This window comes from Procambarus clarkii, chromosome 50 (assembly GCF_040958095.1).
Source record: "Procambarus clarkii isolate CNS0578487 chromosome 50, FALCON_Pclarkii_2.0, whole genome shotgun sequence".
In the NCBI taxonomy this organism is placed as follows: Eukaryota; Metazoa; Arthropoda; class Malacostraca; order Decapoda; family Cambaridae; genus Procambarus; species Procambarus clarkii.
This window is the reverse complement of record NC_091199.1, coordinates 12512566-12530918: the sequence shown is the minus strand read 5'-3', so window position 1 is coordinate 12530918 and position 18353 is coordinate 12512566. Positions and strand designations below refer to the sequence as shown.

The 18353-nt window shown below is 36.9% G+C and overlaps 1 protein-coding gene across 14 annotated transcripts in view; it reads left to right on the top strand.

The window, feature by feature from the left end:
* beta'COP (coatomer subunit beta') overlaps nt 1–18353 on the top strand; it is a 42791-nt gene that overhangs the window by 3815 nt on the left and 20623 nt on the right. For all 14 annotated transcript variants that reach the window (XM_069303569.1, XM_069303567.1, XM_069303563.1 and 11 more), the window contains exons 4-14: nt 2284–2432; nt 4329–4527; nt 4991–5181; nt 5431–5630; nt 7535–7734; nt 9192–9366; nt 9711–9801; nt 10081–10199; nt 10342–10596; nt 11976–12163; nt 15284–15440. In XM_069303569.1, the coding sequence (XP_069159670.1) occupies nt 2284–2432; nt 4329–4527; nt 4991–5181; nt 5431–5630; nt 7535–7734; nt 9192–9366; nt 9711–9801; nt 10081–10199; nt 10342–10596; nt 11976–12163; nt 15284–15440 (1924 nt within the window). The remainder of the gene's footprint in view (nt 1–2283; nt 2433–4328; nt 4528–4990; nt 5182–5430; nt 5631–7534; nt 7735–9191; nt 9367–9710; nt 9802–10080; nt 10200–10341; nt 10597–11975; nt 12164–15283; nt 15441–18353) is intronic.

The window sequence follows — 18353 nt, the reverse complement described above, 5'->3', positions numbered from 1 at the left end:
TAATGCCTTCATTGATTTAGGTCAAGAAGCCATATAATAGCATGTCTTTGCATGCTTTTAAATTTATTAATATACTGTATTATTGAGATGGGTACCCTACAATTGCTGTATAGTCTATTTTAGGATATCAGATGTAGAATTTTACCATCTGATTCTCAAGGCAATTCTGAAATTGGCCTTAGTATTGTTGGTTCCTGTTATTTGCAGTAATGTGGTCCTCTGGTACCAGTTCACTATTCAGTACTGCCTCATAAAATTCAATCTCAGTTTCTAAGAATCATTTTACATAATTTGTAGGATGCGTAATGTCTGTTTTCAGTTATCTGGACCACAATGTGATATATATCCTTCATTGTATTTAGTCATTTGTACTGTGCATTCTGGAGAAATTGCTGACGAGTGTGTGTAAAGATCTTTTACTGCTGGAATACACTTGATAAAACATCTAAAGTATTTAGACTGCTTGAAAATTTTAAACGTGTTTTCCTGAGATTGTGGGTGGGAGAGATGCATAATACAGTAATTGACACTTAGAAAATAGTACTAGGAATACTGGTTCTAAATCTGCACAGAAATAACACCATATGAGACTAGAAGGCATGGCAGGATGTGCAGAATAGCACCATAGAAAAGCGGATTTATGCTCAGTGAGAACTCTAACAACATCTAAGGCCTGAGACTTTTCAGCTCTCCCTTTAATCATTCGGGGCATAACTAGCTGTCCTCTTGCCGTGTTCAAAAGGGAACTTTATTAAACACCTTCAAAGGATACCTGATCAACCAGGCTGTGTCATTCATTGGGCTGCAAGCAGCTGTATCTGCTGTAACGGCCTGGTTGACCAGACCGACCAGGGAGCCTGAATAGAGATCGGGCTGCGAGGATGTTGATCCTCAAAATCGACAGGTATACTTGCTATATTTTGTCTGGGTAATTTTCTATGGCTTAAGTCATCTTAGTCATTGCTACTCAGTAGTGGCCCACAGACTGGTGCCTGTCCACAAACTTGGAAAAAGAAGAAATTGTATCATTAAAAAAGCACAGGATTTAAAGGAAGGATAATCATCGGTCGATGAAGTTAACGTTAAATGAGAAAATGTTGTGGCCACACGATGGGGTTGAACTCAAATACTTGAACACTCCAGTTTAGGTACAATATGAGGGTTCAGTCATATTATATAGCCTAAATATTTTATCAGATTTATCACTTTCTTGTGATTTCATTGTGCAATATTAAATACTGTATATTTTCAGGAGGACAGTTTATTTGTTTGCAAAATAAAGATAAGGCCTACTAGCTTAAAATAATTAAATTTAAATTTGAATATTGTTTAAGTACAGTATAGTAAATGTTTAAATAATTATTTTGATCATAAACAATTAAGTTATTTTATACTATCAATGTAAATGCACACCAGTTTGGTCAGTCTTTAACAGGAATATTATGATAATAGCAGTATGCTGTGGTCGAGTGGCTAGACTTAGTGAAGTGCGTGGTATACTGAAGCCATGTTGCTGTGTGAGGTGATGTTTAATATAGTTCAGTATTTAAAAGGAAAAAAAGCTCCTAGAATTCAGTGTGTACACAATCACAATACAACTAACACATTGAATGCTTGTTTTTCTGATCTAGTGATCTACACACTTTTGCAAATGCTGAAAACAGAGCACAAATATGGTATGTCCCTGATATTGGAAAGTAAAAAATGGCAATTTTGCTAAATCATTTATTGTCAATGACCATTATGTGCACTAGGATTGACTCTTGTGGCTTTGTTAATGGCACTTTTATTGATTTGTTACTTGATCACTTCGTTCATTAGGAAATTGTCCATCTATGATGGTGGTCTACCTAAGTATTTTAACTTCCAGAACAGCCTCTCTTGTGTAGGACTTTGAAGATTTATTCCTTTTATAGGTCCAGATAGATGCAGTCTGTTTGACAACATACTTTTTGTCACTATCATAAAACTAGTTAAATTTGTTAACACTCTTCCCTTCCAATTTGCAAACCACATTGCCTTTCTTATCATGTAATTTCTTTTAAGAAATTCCACCCATTTAATTACCTCACTTGGCAGTGGTGCTGGTCTACATTTGAATGAGTCCTCTGTTAGCATTTTAATAAATAAGGATATTTGCCTTTTCCTATATGCTTCTCAAGATTTCCCATTTGTAAAGGTGTCTGGAAAATAATCTGTAGTAAGTTGCTAAGGTGAATTCTCCTTGTGTGTGCGTGTGTGCATATATTTGTGTTCATGTTTTAATAAATTGACTTCCTTCAGATGACATGACAATAAAGCTGTGGAATTGGGACAAGAAGTGGTCTTGTCAGCAAGTGTTTGAAGGACATTCACATTATGTCATGCAGATTGTCATCAATCCCAAGGACAACAACACTTTTGCTTCTGCATCACTGGACCGTACTGTTAAGGTAAATTTCAAGCAACTATTGGAGTGTCAAGGCATTATATAAGAATGAATGGCAGAATAAAAATTGGAGATAGATGGGTGGGGGGAGGGATTAAGGGAAGTATGTAGATTGAGAGAATGGGGGGGGGGGGTTATCTTGAGATGAGAGGGAGAGAGAGATTGGGGATGGGAGGGGGGATGAGATTGAGAGGGAGTGTGTCAAAAACGAAGAATTAATAATAATGAAAACCATAAGAATGTAAGAGAGAGAGACGTGGACATTGAAGAATGTCAGGTGTGTGTGGTACTAGTGCTCTGACCATACTGTAAAAGCATGAAGTGGTAGTGTGTGTTAGTAATGTATTAGGCAGGAATTAATCAGTATGTATTTTTGAAAATTGTAAGATGTACTACTTTGTCTATTTTCAGTTATGGTGTAACATATTTTTTTTTTTTTACTTTCAAAAATTATTATTGGCCTGTGTTTTCATAGTATAATTCAGGTTAATATGCACTTCTCAGAAATTTAATACGAGGTACAGTACGCATTAAAAAAATATTGAACCACTTACTGATCAGTGTTAACATTAATTATATTAATTGTGAACAAGATGTAAGAAAAAGTATTCAATAAAAAAGTTATTGTTTATGCTGTACTTAAAAGGTTTGTTTGCTAACTTGGTTCCCTCTTTCACATCCAACTTAACATGTAGGCGCCTCCCTCCCCTCTTCCTCCTTTGTCATCAGGACAGGGTTGAGTGGGTGAACAACCTTGTCAGATGTGCTCAAGTTTTCTTAGCCATTTTTCCCCAGGATGTATTCCTCCACTGATAAATCATGCCTTCATGTGAAAGCCTTTCTGCTCCATCATTCATTCTTCTCCTTCCTGGTCCAGTTAGGTATCCACTAACTTATTAAATGATTGCCATGCCCTTCGAGGTGACCTGGCCAAAATTTTTTTATGAAGCAATGCTTGACTGATGGTATTTAATGTGAATAAATGCCACATTATGGAATGTGGAGTAGGAGAAAATAGGCTCCACACAACACAAAATTTGTGAAAAGGTTTTGAAAAACTCGTAATAGAGAGATCTAGGAGTGGTTCTAAATAAGAACTGTCACCTGAGGACCACAGAAAAAGACTGCGAGGAGCCTATGCTATGCTTTTCAACTTCAGAATCAGTCTTTAAATAAATGGGTGGGAAGGGAACTATTGGGAGAAAGGGCCAAACCATTACGACTACAATGTACAGTATAGCACATGGACAGGATCAGGATAAGGATTTGGGATGGAATGGGGCAAAAGAATGGTGGCCAGCCTCTGAGACAGTTGGGGATTGAACGCCGACCTGCATGAAGCTCTGCCGTTGCCCTACTGCCCAGCCCAAGTGGTTGGGCAGGTAAAGTGGTAGGTGGTGAAATATTAGAAATTGTTCACAATCTTCGTGAGACCAAAATCAGAATGTGCAGTGATTGAATGGTGCCCATATCTCAAGAACCACATCAATATATTGGAAAAAGTGCCAAGACATGCAACTAAATGGCTTCAGAAAGTGAAAAAGAAGCGCCATGAGGAGAGGCTAAAGGAATTAAATTTGTCATTACACTACATGACAACAAATAATGAAAATGGCATCTTCAAGAACAAGAGGTCAAAGACTCAAGCTATGGAAACAAAGCTGCTGAAAAAAATAATGTTCTCTTTTTACAAATGGGGGTAGATCGTTGAAATAAGTTTAAGGTGGTGGTGTATGTCAAAACAGTTTGTAGTTTCAAAGTCATATGACTGGGAAGATGGGACACAATGAGTGCAGCTCTCATCCTGTAACTACATTTAGTCAATTACTTGGGCACACGCATAGATTACGTGTATGTAGGTACTGTACTGCATTTCTTGATTTGATTTCAATTTCCTTAGGTGTGGCAGCTAGGCTCATCGCAGCCCAACTTTACTCTTGAGGGTCATCAGAGAGGAGTAAACTGTGTTGATTATTATCATGGCGGTGACAAGCCATACCTCATCTCCGGTGCAGATGACAGTCTTGTCAAGATCTGGGATTACCAAAACAAGACGTGTGTGCAGACACTGGAGGGACACTCGCAGAATGTTTCATCAGGCAAGTTTACATTTGTTAGTCATAATTATACCTGTTGTATGTACTGTACAGTAATTAAGCTACAAAATTGAAAAAACTGGTTCCTTTTCTAATAAATGTGCATTCAGAGGACAGCTATTGTGCTTTATAAGTCTATACTGGGCATACTATAACGGATGTGTACTCAAAGATATTAAGATTGCTAATAGTGCTTCATCATTCATCTCCTGTGATGTGCTATTCTTGGTACTAGAAAAAGAAAAAACTAATCCCTGTATTAATAAAGTATAGCAATACAAAAAATTTATTTAGTTCAGGCATTTACTTTTTTAAATAATCAGTGGTGGACTGACAATATGGGAAGGTGTGTGTGACAAATGGGAGCCAATGCTGGGAAATATGGAAGTGTTAATGACAGTTGAAGTGCATTATGTAAGTGGAAAAAGGAATTGTTGGTTAATTAAAAAATCCTTTTTTTAACCAGTGTCATTTCACCCGGAGCTGCCCATTATCCTGACGGGTTCCGAGGACTGCACAGTGAGAGTGTGGCATGCCAACACTTACCGCCTGGAGAACACCCTCAACTATGGCTTGGACCGAGTGTGGTGTATCTGTGCTCTAAAAGGATCCAATAATGTTTGCTTTGGTTATGATGAGGGAAGTGTAATGGTGAAGGTAAGATGACCAATTATAGTTTTATTGTAAGCTTATACAAATAAGTGGAAATGTGATTACAGTATTTTTCTTAAGTTTTTAATTTGTGCACTATTTGATATTTACGTTCAGTACTGTATGGTGGTTTATGATCATCAATAAAGTAGTGACCAGCTCATTCGAGACCGAACACATTTGAGATTTAGACTATAATCACCGCTATCGTAATGAAATATTTTCTCGTAATATTGGGCTCCTGCAAACTTGCAGCTCGGACGTGAAGAACCAGCCATGTCAATGGATGTTAGTGGCAAGATTGTTTGGGCTCGCCATTCTGAGATCCAGCAGGCAAATCTAAAGGCTATGGGCGATGCAGAAGCCCAGGATGGAGAACGACTGCCTCTAGCAGTTAAGGATCTAGGTGCATGCGATATATATCCTCAAACCATTGCACATAATCCTAATGGAAGGTATGAACTGTTTTTAACATTACTTTAGGACTTGACATTTTTTTAATCATATTGTGTAACCTACTGGGACAGTCTTGCACTGGGACAGTCTTAATTGACTTCAACAAAGTCATTGGTACTGTGTCTAATGAAAGGTAGGGGAACATAATATTGGGAAGCTATTCCGAGTTGGATAAGGGTATGGTTATTTCAAAAGTAACAGGATTAACATAAATGGAGTTTCTGTACTTTTGAGTGAGACAGTTGCAAGTGGAGGTCACCAGATTGACAGTTATTCCCAGGAATTAAAAACTCGTGAAGATTGGGATGGGTATGGAGTGCATAATAAAGAAATCAATCAAATATACTGTATATAAATGGATAAATGGGTATAATAAACGAGACATTAGATATTAAACAAAAACAAAACATGAATCAACTTGTACACATTGGATAAGTTTAGATTCTGAGAAGTCTTTGAAAAATACAGATTTTGAAATGTTAATTTATGGAATAAATTATTGAATAACATTATAAACTTGGTCACTGGATTTTTTCAAGTGAAGGTTTGACACGTATTGGAATGAGATTGGTTCAGGCCCATTGTGGCCAAAAGACCACTTGCATGAAAAATGAAAGTAAATGTTGTTGGACGATACGGTACTGTGTGTAAGTACAGGGTAGTCACTTGTTGGGAGAAACAAGTGTTCAAAACATATTTTTCCTGTTGGATTTTCAAAGTACTATTTGGATTTTTAAATAATTTGCTTTGTATTTCTTAATGAAATAGTGGCTAGAATGTGTTAGACTAACTTGAGGATGAGCTCATCACAAATGAGGGCAGTGGAGTGAACAAAAAGATAACCTGTTGTAGTTTGGACTCAAAAATTTACCTTCACTTTATGTAGTTATTATATTTTAGGATAAATCTTCAGAATTACCAATTATCTAATTGCAATTTATTTTTTATTTGTAGTAATAAACAGTAAACTTGAAATTTAATTGACATTAACAATGCCCTGAAATTATGTAGAATGCATCCCATTGTCTACTAGTGACAAATGCAATCACAAACTATCGCCGATGCTAATACAGTATATATATATATATTGATACTACGATGGCCATTAGAACCTGCTAGAAATAGGTGTTGCTTGAAAATCTTGGGATTTTTCTTCTTTTTACACCAACCATATAAATTTGTTTCAAGGTAAATTCAGTAGTTTGCTCACAGTATGGAGTACATACTGTACTTCTAATGTTGCACCCGTATGGAAAAATTAATAAAGACTCATTCCCAGCAACTTTAGAGGAGATATCATTCATACCCTTAATTTTTTCTTCATTCCTCTACTGACAGTTTTAATGAATATTTACCAAGATGGCCTGACAGTACTGCAGCATAGGGTTTTCACTTGAATAACATATATTTCTCATGCTACAGCCTCTAGACTTATTTCTCAAGGGTGTGACTCCAAGCAAATGAGAATACTTGAAACTGACTGAAACTGACAAATGTAATTGTTTAAACTGTCTTTTTTCAAGTTTAATATTACATCTTTTATTAGTTGAAACTACTAATTGTTTTAAGTAGGTACAGTATATGCCAATCATGGCAATCATGGCATAAATATCAAATATTGGCATACATTATATGCCAATATTTGATTGACTATGCAAATTTATAATTATTTTTCTAATTTGATCTTTACAAGATGTCATTTGTGAAACTAGTACCTGCAGTTAAAATGTTAAGGACTCTATTTTAAGGATATATAATGTCATGAGTCGGCTTCCTATACAGAACATTACTTAACAAGGTTACATTACTTCACGGGTCATTTCAGTAACGTTGAGAATAGTTATGTTAACATGTTGATATTAAAGATTGTTGCCTATGAATAATATCACCCTATATAAAACAGGTTTGTGGTGGTGTGTGGTGATGGAGAGTATATCATCTACACTGCTATGGCTCTGAGAAATAAGGCATTTGGTCCTGCCCTGGAATTTGTGTGGGCACTGGATTCTTCTGAATATGCCATTAGAGAGTCCAACTTTAGTGTCAAACTCTTCAAAAACTTCAAGGAGAAAAAGTCTTTCAAGCCAGACTTTGGGTGTGAAGGTAATTATAGTAATTATACCTGTGTTTTATCTGTGACTGGTTTCAGTATTTGGCCCTATTCACAGCCTGGCCCAAGGAAATGCTTCCCTGGTGGCTGCCTTGTCAGTCAGGCTATTGGTAATTGCAGTCTTCAGACCCACATTGTCATACTTTTCAATTGTTGGTACATTATCATTATCTCATTTCCCACTTCCATGGAGAGAATATGGAAATAACACTAATTAAAATTAAGAGTCAGAAATATAATAAAAATAACATAAGTTTTAAGATATAACAAAGGGAAACTGTCTGAAATAGGAAGAAATTTATGGAAAATGGGTTCCCAGCTTTCTTCCCTATTCCTGTAATATAGCAGATGAGACAGATTGCACTACCAAGAGGTGGACAGGTTGGGGCTGCTACATGCCTATGAAGCAGGTTGAGATGCAGGAGGCAGAATGGGAGATTGGAGGACATTTAATTAAGCTTATCTGATTTTGTCTGGTTTCCTCTTTGACAGTAGATTTAGTTAACAGGCCAACTGCGATTTGGTATACAGGTGGTGTGTGGAGTGGCACTACAAGATTCTGGTATTGATAGTGCATAACTTTGCTTGTTAGATAAAACTTAGTGTAACAGATTTGTTTTGCATTAGTGTAAGTTGATAATCCGTAAGGATTCCATCATAAAATGGATGTTACTATATATTATGTATCTTAATCATGTACACAATCGTTCTACTTATGGTATTTAAATTGTCAGTGGTTGTATAACAGCTGCTTGATAACCGTTTTTAGAGTTGCATTGCAAAAGGTAAATTGTATTTTTTGTATAAATCTTGGGGAGTAGGGAACACAAAAATGGGTTTAAAATAAATATACAGATACTGTAGTTCTTGAAAGAATGGAGGTGTAAAATGTTGAGGAAACTATAAGGTGATTGTCCATTCTACAAGATGGGTGTAGAATGGGGAAAAATGAGTGCAATTCAATCCTGGGGATTGATTTTTAATGTGATTTGAGGGGAAATTTCTTAAATATCATTGAATCTTATTGGTGATCCAATAAGGTGTAACATTCATGTTTAAGTAGATTTGGAAGTTTACCCACTTTACTTGTACTTTACTTTCTTCCTAACAAAAATATTCACTACAAGTAGCTATATATCATATGGGCAACAGTTTTTATTTAAAACATGCAAAGGTTTGTGAAATGAAAATTCTCCCCCTCCCCCAACAAAGAGGACCCTTTCTTCTCCTCATCCTCTAGGGAGGACTTTTCCCTTCCCTCGAGGAGTATCTTTTACCCCACCTCAAAGAGGACCTTGTCCTCCATATAATGTAGCAGCCAAGGAAAGACAGGAACTGTTACAGCAATTAATACTGTGGTATTCATTTTAATGTTTTTCATAAAAGTTGTCTTGTACAACTGAAGGCACCACTTGTTTGTAATGTGCATGTTATTTGTTCACATTGGCAGCTATATATGGTGGCTATCTTCTGGGATGTCGCTCCAGCACAACAGGTCTTGCATTTTATGATTGGGAAACTCAAGAACTGGTGCGACGGATTGAGACCCAGCCTCGCCAAGTATTTTGGTCGGAAAATGGTGATTACGTCTGCATTGCTACGGATGAAAACTACTTCATTCTCAAGTAATGGTGTTTCTCTACTTGTTAATTGTTACAGGCTTTAGTGATTTAATTAATCAATTGAAATTAAAATGCAGTTATTAAGCCAGTGTGAAATATCACATATGCTTCTTTTAGTGACTCTGTAATGGAAGGGTAAATATTAAGGAGGCAATCAATATAATTTTTTAATTATAGTAAATTTGGCTAGATTGGGGGTGTGGATAAAGGTTACTCTACTGACCTGTTGTATGGAAGGATTAGAATAATGGTAAGATAATGAATATTGCATTGTTGGTTTGTAACAAATAGTGTAAATGTTGATACACTCTATTCTAAAGAGAATAAGGTATACCCCTCATCAACAGATACTGTGCTGATGCTGTTACAAATGCAAGAGAAAATAAAGAAGGCCTGACAGAGGATGGTATTGAAGATGCATTTGATCTTGTTGGTGAGGTAAGTTTTGAGTTTTCAGAATCGGTCCCTAATTTGGTAACCATAACTATAAATGACAGTATCATGAATAGGTGAAAGATAAGCACGATAGCTCCATTCTAAGACTGACTGCATACTTATTAGTGACTATGGAATAGTCTCCTAGCGAGGTTCCTAGTTTTTTGTCTTATGAAGCAGTGAGGTGCTACTGCAGATTAATGCTGGAGTGTGTTGCTCATTTCTCCTGAATACTGAGTACAACTAGGTGAGTACTAATAATAATTTTTTTTTTTTTTGTAGGTTCAAGAAATTGTGAAGACAGGGAAGTGGGTTGGCGACTGTTTTATTTACACCAACTCGGTGAACAGACTAAATTATTATGTTGGTGGTGAGATTGTTACAATAGCTCATCTGGATAGGTAAGATGTTATTTGTATTGTTTGTTAATTTAATAATGTATGTCTACATTGTGAAATTTAGATACTGTACCATACTAAGTAATGTGAAATTATTACTCTAATGCATTCTTTCTTCCAATAACTTGTTTATTTTTTTTCACAGGACTTTGTACCTAATTGGCTACATTCCTAAAGACAACAGATTGTATCTTGGTGACAAAGAGCTAAATGTTGTGTCCTACGAATTACTGGTGTCTGTTCTGGAGTACCAGACTGCCGTTATGCGACGTGACTTTGATACTGCTGATCGTGTACTTTCCACAATACCTCCTGCTCACCGAACACGTGTGGCTCATTTCTTGGAAAAGCAAGGTTTCAAGAAACAAGCTCTTGCTGTATCTACAGACCCAGAGCACAAGTAAGCAGTTGGTTGTTTATTAACTTAGTCATTGATGACATAGCACAAATATGATTGGTTTTCTCGATTTGCATGATTACGCATTGTGACACTTTGACTTATGATTGCCCCGACTTACGATAATTTCAAGTTACGATACAAATTTGGTCAGAAAATGTGACTCGACTAACAATATTCGTTGATTCGTGTTCGGGTCGACCAAGCACATGGTTCCTGGTCACGCGGGCAGACCTGCCTCAGTTTACCAGAGCCGCCCTCTTAGTGACGATCACGTTTGTAAGCGATTCCATTATTTTGGTGATTTTTTGTTTTTTGAACATAAAAGTAATTATGTATCATGCCATGGGTCCCAAGAATGTCGGTGGTAAGATTCAACCTAAGAAAACACGTGATTATAACCACAGAGGAAAAAGAAGAGATCATTCATAAACATGAAATGGTATGAGGGTTGTTGATGTAGAGGATGTCCCTTCCTCATTTATTATGAAAATGTGTGCAGCAGCATGGGAAGAACTGCAAACTTTTGCTGAAACGACTCGCCCAAATCAAGTTGCAGTAGGCCGTTGCCTTAACCTTTTCAATGACACTGTAATGTATCCCTACAGACAAACATTAAAAAAAATTGAAAAAAAGTGTCTAAAAGGTTCGTTCAGTGGATGTCAGGTAGGCTGGCCCATTTTCTATAAAAAAAATATAAAAAAATGAAAAAAAAAATATATATAAAATTAAAAAAATAAAAAAAAATAAAAAAAATGAAAAATTTGAAAAAAGTCTAGAAGGTTCTTTCATGGAATGTCAGGTAGGCTGCTCCATTTTCTATAAAAATTAAAAAAAAATTAAAATTAAAAAAAAATTGAAAAAATTTGAATAAAGAAAAACAACCACTTCCTGATGTTGTTATGGAAGGGAACTCTCCTTCCAGACACTAATACCTCTCCGTCTTTTCACAATCTTCCATATGCCAACAAGAGTAATCAATAAAGGTAAGCAATAGCTTGTACATACTTCAGTATGTACTAAAGATTTGGGTGAGTTAGGTATAAAATTTACTTTGAAGTTAATTTTTTGGAGTGTGGAACGGATTAATTCAGTTCCCATTATTTCTTATGGGAAAATTCGTTTCGACTTACGATACGTCTCTGGGAACAGATTACCATCGTAAGTGGAGGTTCCACTGTATGTACAATGGACTTCAGTGTATGATTGCACCTGCATACTGTACTGCTAACCTTTTTCTTTTGGACTGATACCTACTCACCCAGTGCAAGTAGGAAGGAGAGTAATGAATTAATGATCATTTGTTTTTCAGAACTTTATTAATGTATGTTACCTCCACACAATTTTTATGGATAAATGTCAATTAATATGTGTGTTTGCAGATTTGATCTAGCCTTGAGTTTGGGTGAATTAGACGTGTGTCATCAGCTGGCAATAGAAGCAGGCTCGGAGCATAAGTGGCGACTAGTGGCAGACCTGGCCCAGCAGCGAGGTGATTTACAAACTGCACAGACTTGCCTTCTTCGTGCTCATGATTACCCAGGATTATTGTTACAAGCTACAGCCTCTGGTAAGTTGTGTGTTTCATTTGGATTTGTTATTGTTACAAATCATCAGAAAGAAGTGGACTTTTCAACACAATCATCTCAGATTTTCATGAAATTTGGTAGGATGGTAGTGGGCATGATGTAACTTTAATCAATATGCTAAATTTTTGCACTCTGTGCATGATGATCATACAGCAGGATTGCCAATGTGAAAAGTATAATAATTTACAAGCTTGACAAAAGATGTTCATAACTTTCCTTCTAACTGAGGTAGAAAGTTCATAGTATGCTTGTTTTGAAGCTAAGGAAGAATTTTCATTAAAAATTTTTTACATTAAATATTTAATTTTTGAATTTTAAGATCACATGTGACCTTGGACCTTGAATATACAAAAAAAAGTATCTTTAACATTTTGAGGGAAATGTTGCACAATTAAATGCATTAACACTGTTATAAATTTCATTTTGGGATGGCTTTGGGAAAAGGAGTAAAAGAAAAAATATGAAAATAGCATACCTTACATTCAATGAAATACATTAGCACTCATACACACAATCACAATAGTGTGATGTATCAAATGAACAAATCCACAAGGAAGGGGGGTTAGGATGAGTTGGTACAGTTGACTAAGGTGTGTCTGGGAACATCCTGTGTGTAAATTCAAACAGGCCCTTGTGGATTTGTACATTAGCACTAGTTTGTGGAAATTACCTCATCGGAGAATGAAATATGTCGTGTACAACTGGGGTAAAGTTACAATCATGTCAAGTTAGTGCCTTCTCTGCAGTGCTTGTGAGCTTTTAAGTGTTTGCAACAGTTAATGTGATTTGCAAGTTTGCCTAATTGCAGTATGTGGATAATGAGAATTTGTTCACTCAGAATGTTCAATATGTCTGGCTGGTGAGGATACACAAAATGAGGATGGTTTATTGGGATGTAGAAAACTTATCAAAACCACCTATGATGATGCATTCACATTTACGGCACAACCTAACTACCAGGCATCATTATAGATGTATCACAAAAACCTTTTATTTCTTCTAAAGACAGTTTCATGTGGGATATTTATTTGCTGCACTTCACTAGTTATTTCTGTAGAAAATCTCTATTATTAATTCATTTCTTGATCCTGGTATGAAAGCCTGAAATGCTCGAATTCCATGTGCAGTACTGGCCTAGCATCTTTGTTGTTTGTATAGCAACTTTATTTTCCATTACTACTTGTTGACCTGCGCAAAGTTCATGTTCTTGATATTGTCTTTTGCCCAGTCAAACAACTTTCTTGGAGTGATCACTTTATCAGTAGTGCAATTGGGTCCATTCTCAACTCACACTTGGGATTTCCAGGTTTGAATCCCGGGCTGGACAGTAATGATTGGCCATGTTTCCTATTGCCTAATGACTGTTAACCTATAAGTAAATGGGTAACCATGAGTAAGTCGACTTGTGGGGTTGTATCCTGTAGTCAGTTGTTCGACCTTGGGAGGATCTGTGGTAGATAAAAGCCTAACTATGCATGAAATGATCTATGATGCTAATCAGATTAATGCTGTAAACCACAATGAAGGGCAAGTAAATCCGAAAGGGCTTTTCAACCTGTCAGGGCCGTTTTCAGTGGGAAGAATGATCAGGTCCATGTTTCCAGCTCTTCTGGCTTGTGTCTGAACCCGGGCATCTTTCCATGGCTCTGCCTCTTTAAACAGATGAATTCAGAGACTTTTTGCTGGCTGGAGGTTCCCGAATCTTAGTGTGGAGAGTTTGACTGGTCTGTTGCCATCTGTGTAGTGTGCAGGTGGTTGAGTTTTCTCCCACCTGCAACTTTCATCACAGTTGCAGTATTTAAGGTTTCCTGGTACATATTCTCTTCATTTATTGTCCTTTTTGGGTTCGGTGGTCCTTTCCTTTTTGTCCTGGTTGTTTGTTGATCGGCATCTTGTACTGAACACTGTCGCCTTTTATCATTCAGCTTTGTCAGATTTGGCTTGGATGGCTTTTAGCTTTAATTCTTCCTTGGACCTATTTTGTGATTTTTTTCCATCTGGCCTGCATATTCTTCCCCAGAGCCGTCTTGGTCTCTGGATTGAGTGCATGTTTTCTTTCTCCTCGGCTTTTTGTTGTCCTTTCGGTCCTTAATTCCTTTTTCAAAGCTTTGTTTTTGTTGTTCTGGTTCTGGCAGGGAGTTTCTTTACTTGCAGTCTTCTATTTTTCTGGCTAAGAATGCAATGGTAGGTTTTTGGAGAGGTCCTTTAGTTATTGATTCTTGGGTTGTTCAGCTGGGGGAGGGGTGCACATGTCCCAAGGCTTCGTTGTTTCAGATCGTCCACAGCGTCTTGAAATCTAGCTTGCCTGTGGTCTACCCTCAGGGCCCATGATCAGAAGTTTGTAGTTTTGCCTGCTCTATTTTCTGTTGTCTAAAGGTGGTATCCAGGCTTGGGGGGTTTTAGAGATCTTACAGGGTCCTGGCCACTTGTTAATAATGTGTCTGGGCCTCATCAACCAGGTGCTGCCATGGGTAGGGTTTACCTTTCTTAGGTAATGTACTGATGGTTGTTGATGGGGGGAAAATGGCTACCGTGTTGCTGCCACCCAGTGATGGCCAGCTATAACTGGGAAGGAGGGAAAGGGGGGGTTATGACCTAACTACTGGGAGGATCATTTGCAGAGTTATTTGCTACATTGATTGTTTACTGTGTGAACCTTGAAGTTGTTTTGCTTCATCATCTTCCTGGGGCTTTGTTTTTTTGAGGGTGACCATGAATCCCCTGCTCCGTGCACCTCTGTGAGAGGGGCCAGGTTTTGGCCTTGGTCTCTAGTAGGCTTTTAAGGACTCACCAGGGCTGATGTGACTGTGATTAGCTACAGAGAGCCACTGAGGCCTACTCAGAAAGATGCATTTCATTATATTCGATGCTGTTTTAGTTAAAGGCATATATGTAGTTATGTACTGTAGTCGCAAGTTTATTAGGCCATAAAGCTAATTGTTCGTTTTTTGGGCTATCTGTATCTCCATAAAATCGTACATAAATTTATGCACCAAGTACAATACAATATGGTCATTGTATTGTAATTTAGCAATGCCAGCCATGATACTTTACATTGGTAAATCTTTATCGGTTCTCTCTATGATTTTTCTTTATTCAAGGTAATGCAACATTAATTCGAGAAGTGGGCAAAGAAGCTGAGGGCCAGGGCCGAAACAATGTGGCATTCCTTTCTCACTTTCTCACTGGAAATCTTAAGGAATGTCTAGAGTTACTCATAAAGACCAACAGAGTTCCTGAGGCAGCATTTTTTGCAAGGTTAGTGGATTTAACTTGTACACTATTTAATTTTTGGTGCTTGTGTTACAATTGTGAAGTATTAAGATATTTTTAGTTCTTGGCAAACGGTCGTTTCAAAATGTTGGCTCACTGTTGACCAGACCACACACTAGAATTTGAAGGGACGACGACGTTTCGGTCCGTCCTGGACCATTCTCAAGTCGATTGTGTCACATCATTCTCAAGTCACAATCGACTTGAGAATGGTCCAGGACGGACCGAAACGTCGTCGTCCCTTCAAATTCTAGTGTGTGGTCTGGTCAACATACTTCAGCCACGTTATTGTGACTCATCTCCTGTTGGCTCACTCTTAACCCACTCATTGTTCCATTCTTAAAATATAATAGTTAGACCATTATGAGTCGGCCCGTCCTCCTAAAATGGGGAGGTAAATGTAACAGCACAAGTGCAATTATGTACTATTCATATAAGTAAGGAATTGTACTTATTTTCACTTAGTATTAAACCGTACTGTCAAATATATTGTGAATATTTGAGTTTACCTGAAAAGCTGAATAGAAAACCACAACATAACCTAACCTTAGTGTTTGAAGATAAGCATTTTACTGCTTTTTAATTACAATTAGTACTTAACCTATAGCTATATTGATATTTCAGTTTTATAAAACTAATAAATCAAAACTAAAATATATAAAAAAATTGTAAAGTAACTCAGGATATTTTCAGATTTTGTATAAAATCTCTATTTAATAAAACTGAAAAAGAAATTCCTGATATTTAAAAATTGTGTATAGTGAATTGAACTTGAAAACTTTATCCTAAAATTCTGAGTGTCTTAACAGAAAACGAGGAGAATAGATGGGGAGGTAAATGTAACAGCCCCATAAGTGCAATTATGTACTATGTATGACTGTAAGAAAATGTACTTATTACACTTAGTATTAAACTGTACTGTTAATTTGGAGGATGAGTTGCAACAGTAGACTACCCGAGATGCATTTATAGTGTTAAGAAGATGCATAAGGAAAGAAAATATTATGCCAAGATGGGTGCAAATGTAGAACTTAATATTCAGGTAAGTGTGTATAAATGGTTTGGTTATATTGAGTAGATGCATATTAGTGATTTAAATTGCAGGAGAGGAAGATATGAGATTAGTGGTTATTACAAAGGGAGTGAGGAAGATAAAGAATTAAGTGAATAGTGCGTACTTGTTATTGCTTCCAATCACTAACCGTGGTCGAGTGAGAACTTAGCATATTATGCTGCTCTACTTAGCCATTTATACTTGATGTGCTAATTCTTTCAAAATCAATATTTTCATGTATTTCTTTGTTATGGATTAGGCTTCAACAACCTGTTCAATGCATTCCACTTGCTGATCACTCATACAGGGAATAAGATCCTTACATCTGACTCAGTTGTATGTTCAGCTTCCATTGATTTCTTCTTGTCCTACTGCCTTTTAAATTAAACAAGCTGTACCCACTTTATTTCCCCTTAGTATCTTATACGTAGTGACAATATCTTCCCTTTTCTCTCTAAGGTTGTAAGGGTGAGTTCCTTCAACATATCCTTGTAGCTGAGCCCTCTCAATTCTGGTACTAATAAGTTACAAACCATTGAACATTCTCAAGCTTCTTATTATTCTTCATAAGGAATGGGTTCCATGCTTGTGCTGCATACTCGAGTAATCATCTCGCATAGCCAATGTGTACGGGCTTGGGAGAGCCTCCTTGTTTAGATTCTTAAGATGTTCTCATGTTTACTAATTTTCCATATGATATTGATATTATCCTGTTCACAAGAGCTTCTGGTGTTAGTATTGAGATTGTCTATTCCCAGGTCATTTTCTCTTATGGTTCCTTGTACAGTACTGGTATTTGCTTTCCATTATGTATAGGTTGCCTTCTTCCTTTGCTATTTTCATTACTTTGCACTTTCTTGGACTGAATTCAAGGAGTCATTTATCTTCCCCCTCCAGAAGTTTTTCAAGGTCTTCTTGCAGCATCCAACAAGATGTAATAACTGAAGTGGATGATATCATCTTCAGTTATTACTCTCCTCATTAACTTTGCAGCATCTACAATCATTGGTATGTATGAGCTCACTACCTCATGGAGGTCATTTAGATAAATTAAAAAGTGATGGTCCAAAGACAGATCCCTGTGGAACACGACCTAACACTCCTACCTGACTTATCCTCTCGAACTATGACCCATTTTTCCTACCGTCAGGAACTTCCTGCACAATCCAGTGCACAATAAGTGGTTGGAATGTTGTTAGGTGGAACCAGTTTGAGTAAATGTTTAACATGTTAAAATTATTAATCAGAAGTGCTCTACCCCTAATTGTTAAGTGTTGGGGGAAGGTTGTAAATGGTGTGATAATGGAGAGGCTGTGTGAAGCCATGTGCTGTGGGGGAGTGAATAGATATTTTCTCGCATCAAATCTGTACTTGTATTTCACTCGTATTGCTTTTGCTAACAACACCTCAAGCTATTATAGTTATACAGTATAATTGGTAATTTATGTATAGATAATTAGTGGTTATGTAGATTAGATAATGACTATTAAACAATTGTAGTTTGTACAGATAATTATCAAGTGATTATAGGTGATCCATATAGAAAGTGATGTCACAAATTCTGAAAATTCCAGTACAAGGCCTTATGCCTAAACCCCCATAAAAAAGCATGTTAGTACAATACTGTACAGTAGAACCTCTAGTGACGGCCGCTTCAAATGGTGAGCAATTTGGGTAACGAGTGCCCTGATCGCCGACAATTTGTCTCGTTAGGCGAGCGCTCGTTTGAATAACGTTACCACATGGTGAGGTCGCGCACATTCTCGGAAGCCTCCAACGATGCAAATAAATTACTTTTCTTTGAATAAAGATGCTGGGATGTTTCAAAGCATTGACTTTTTTGT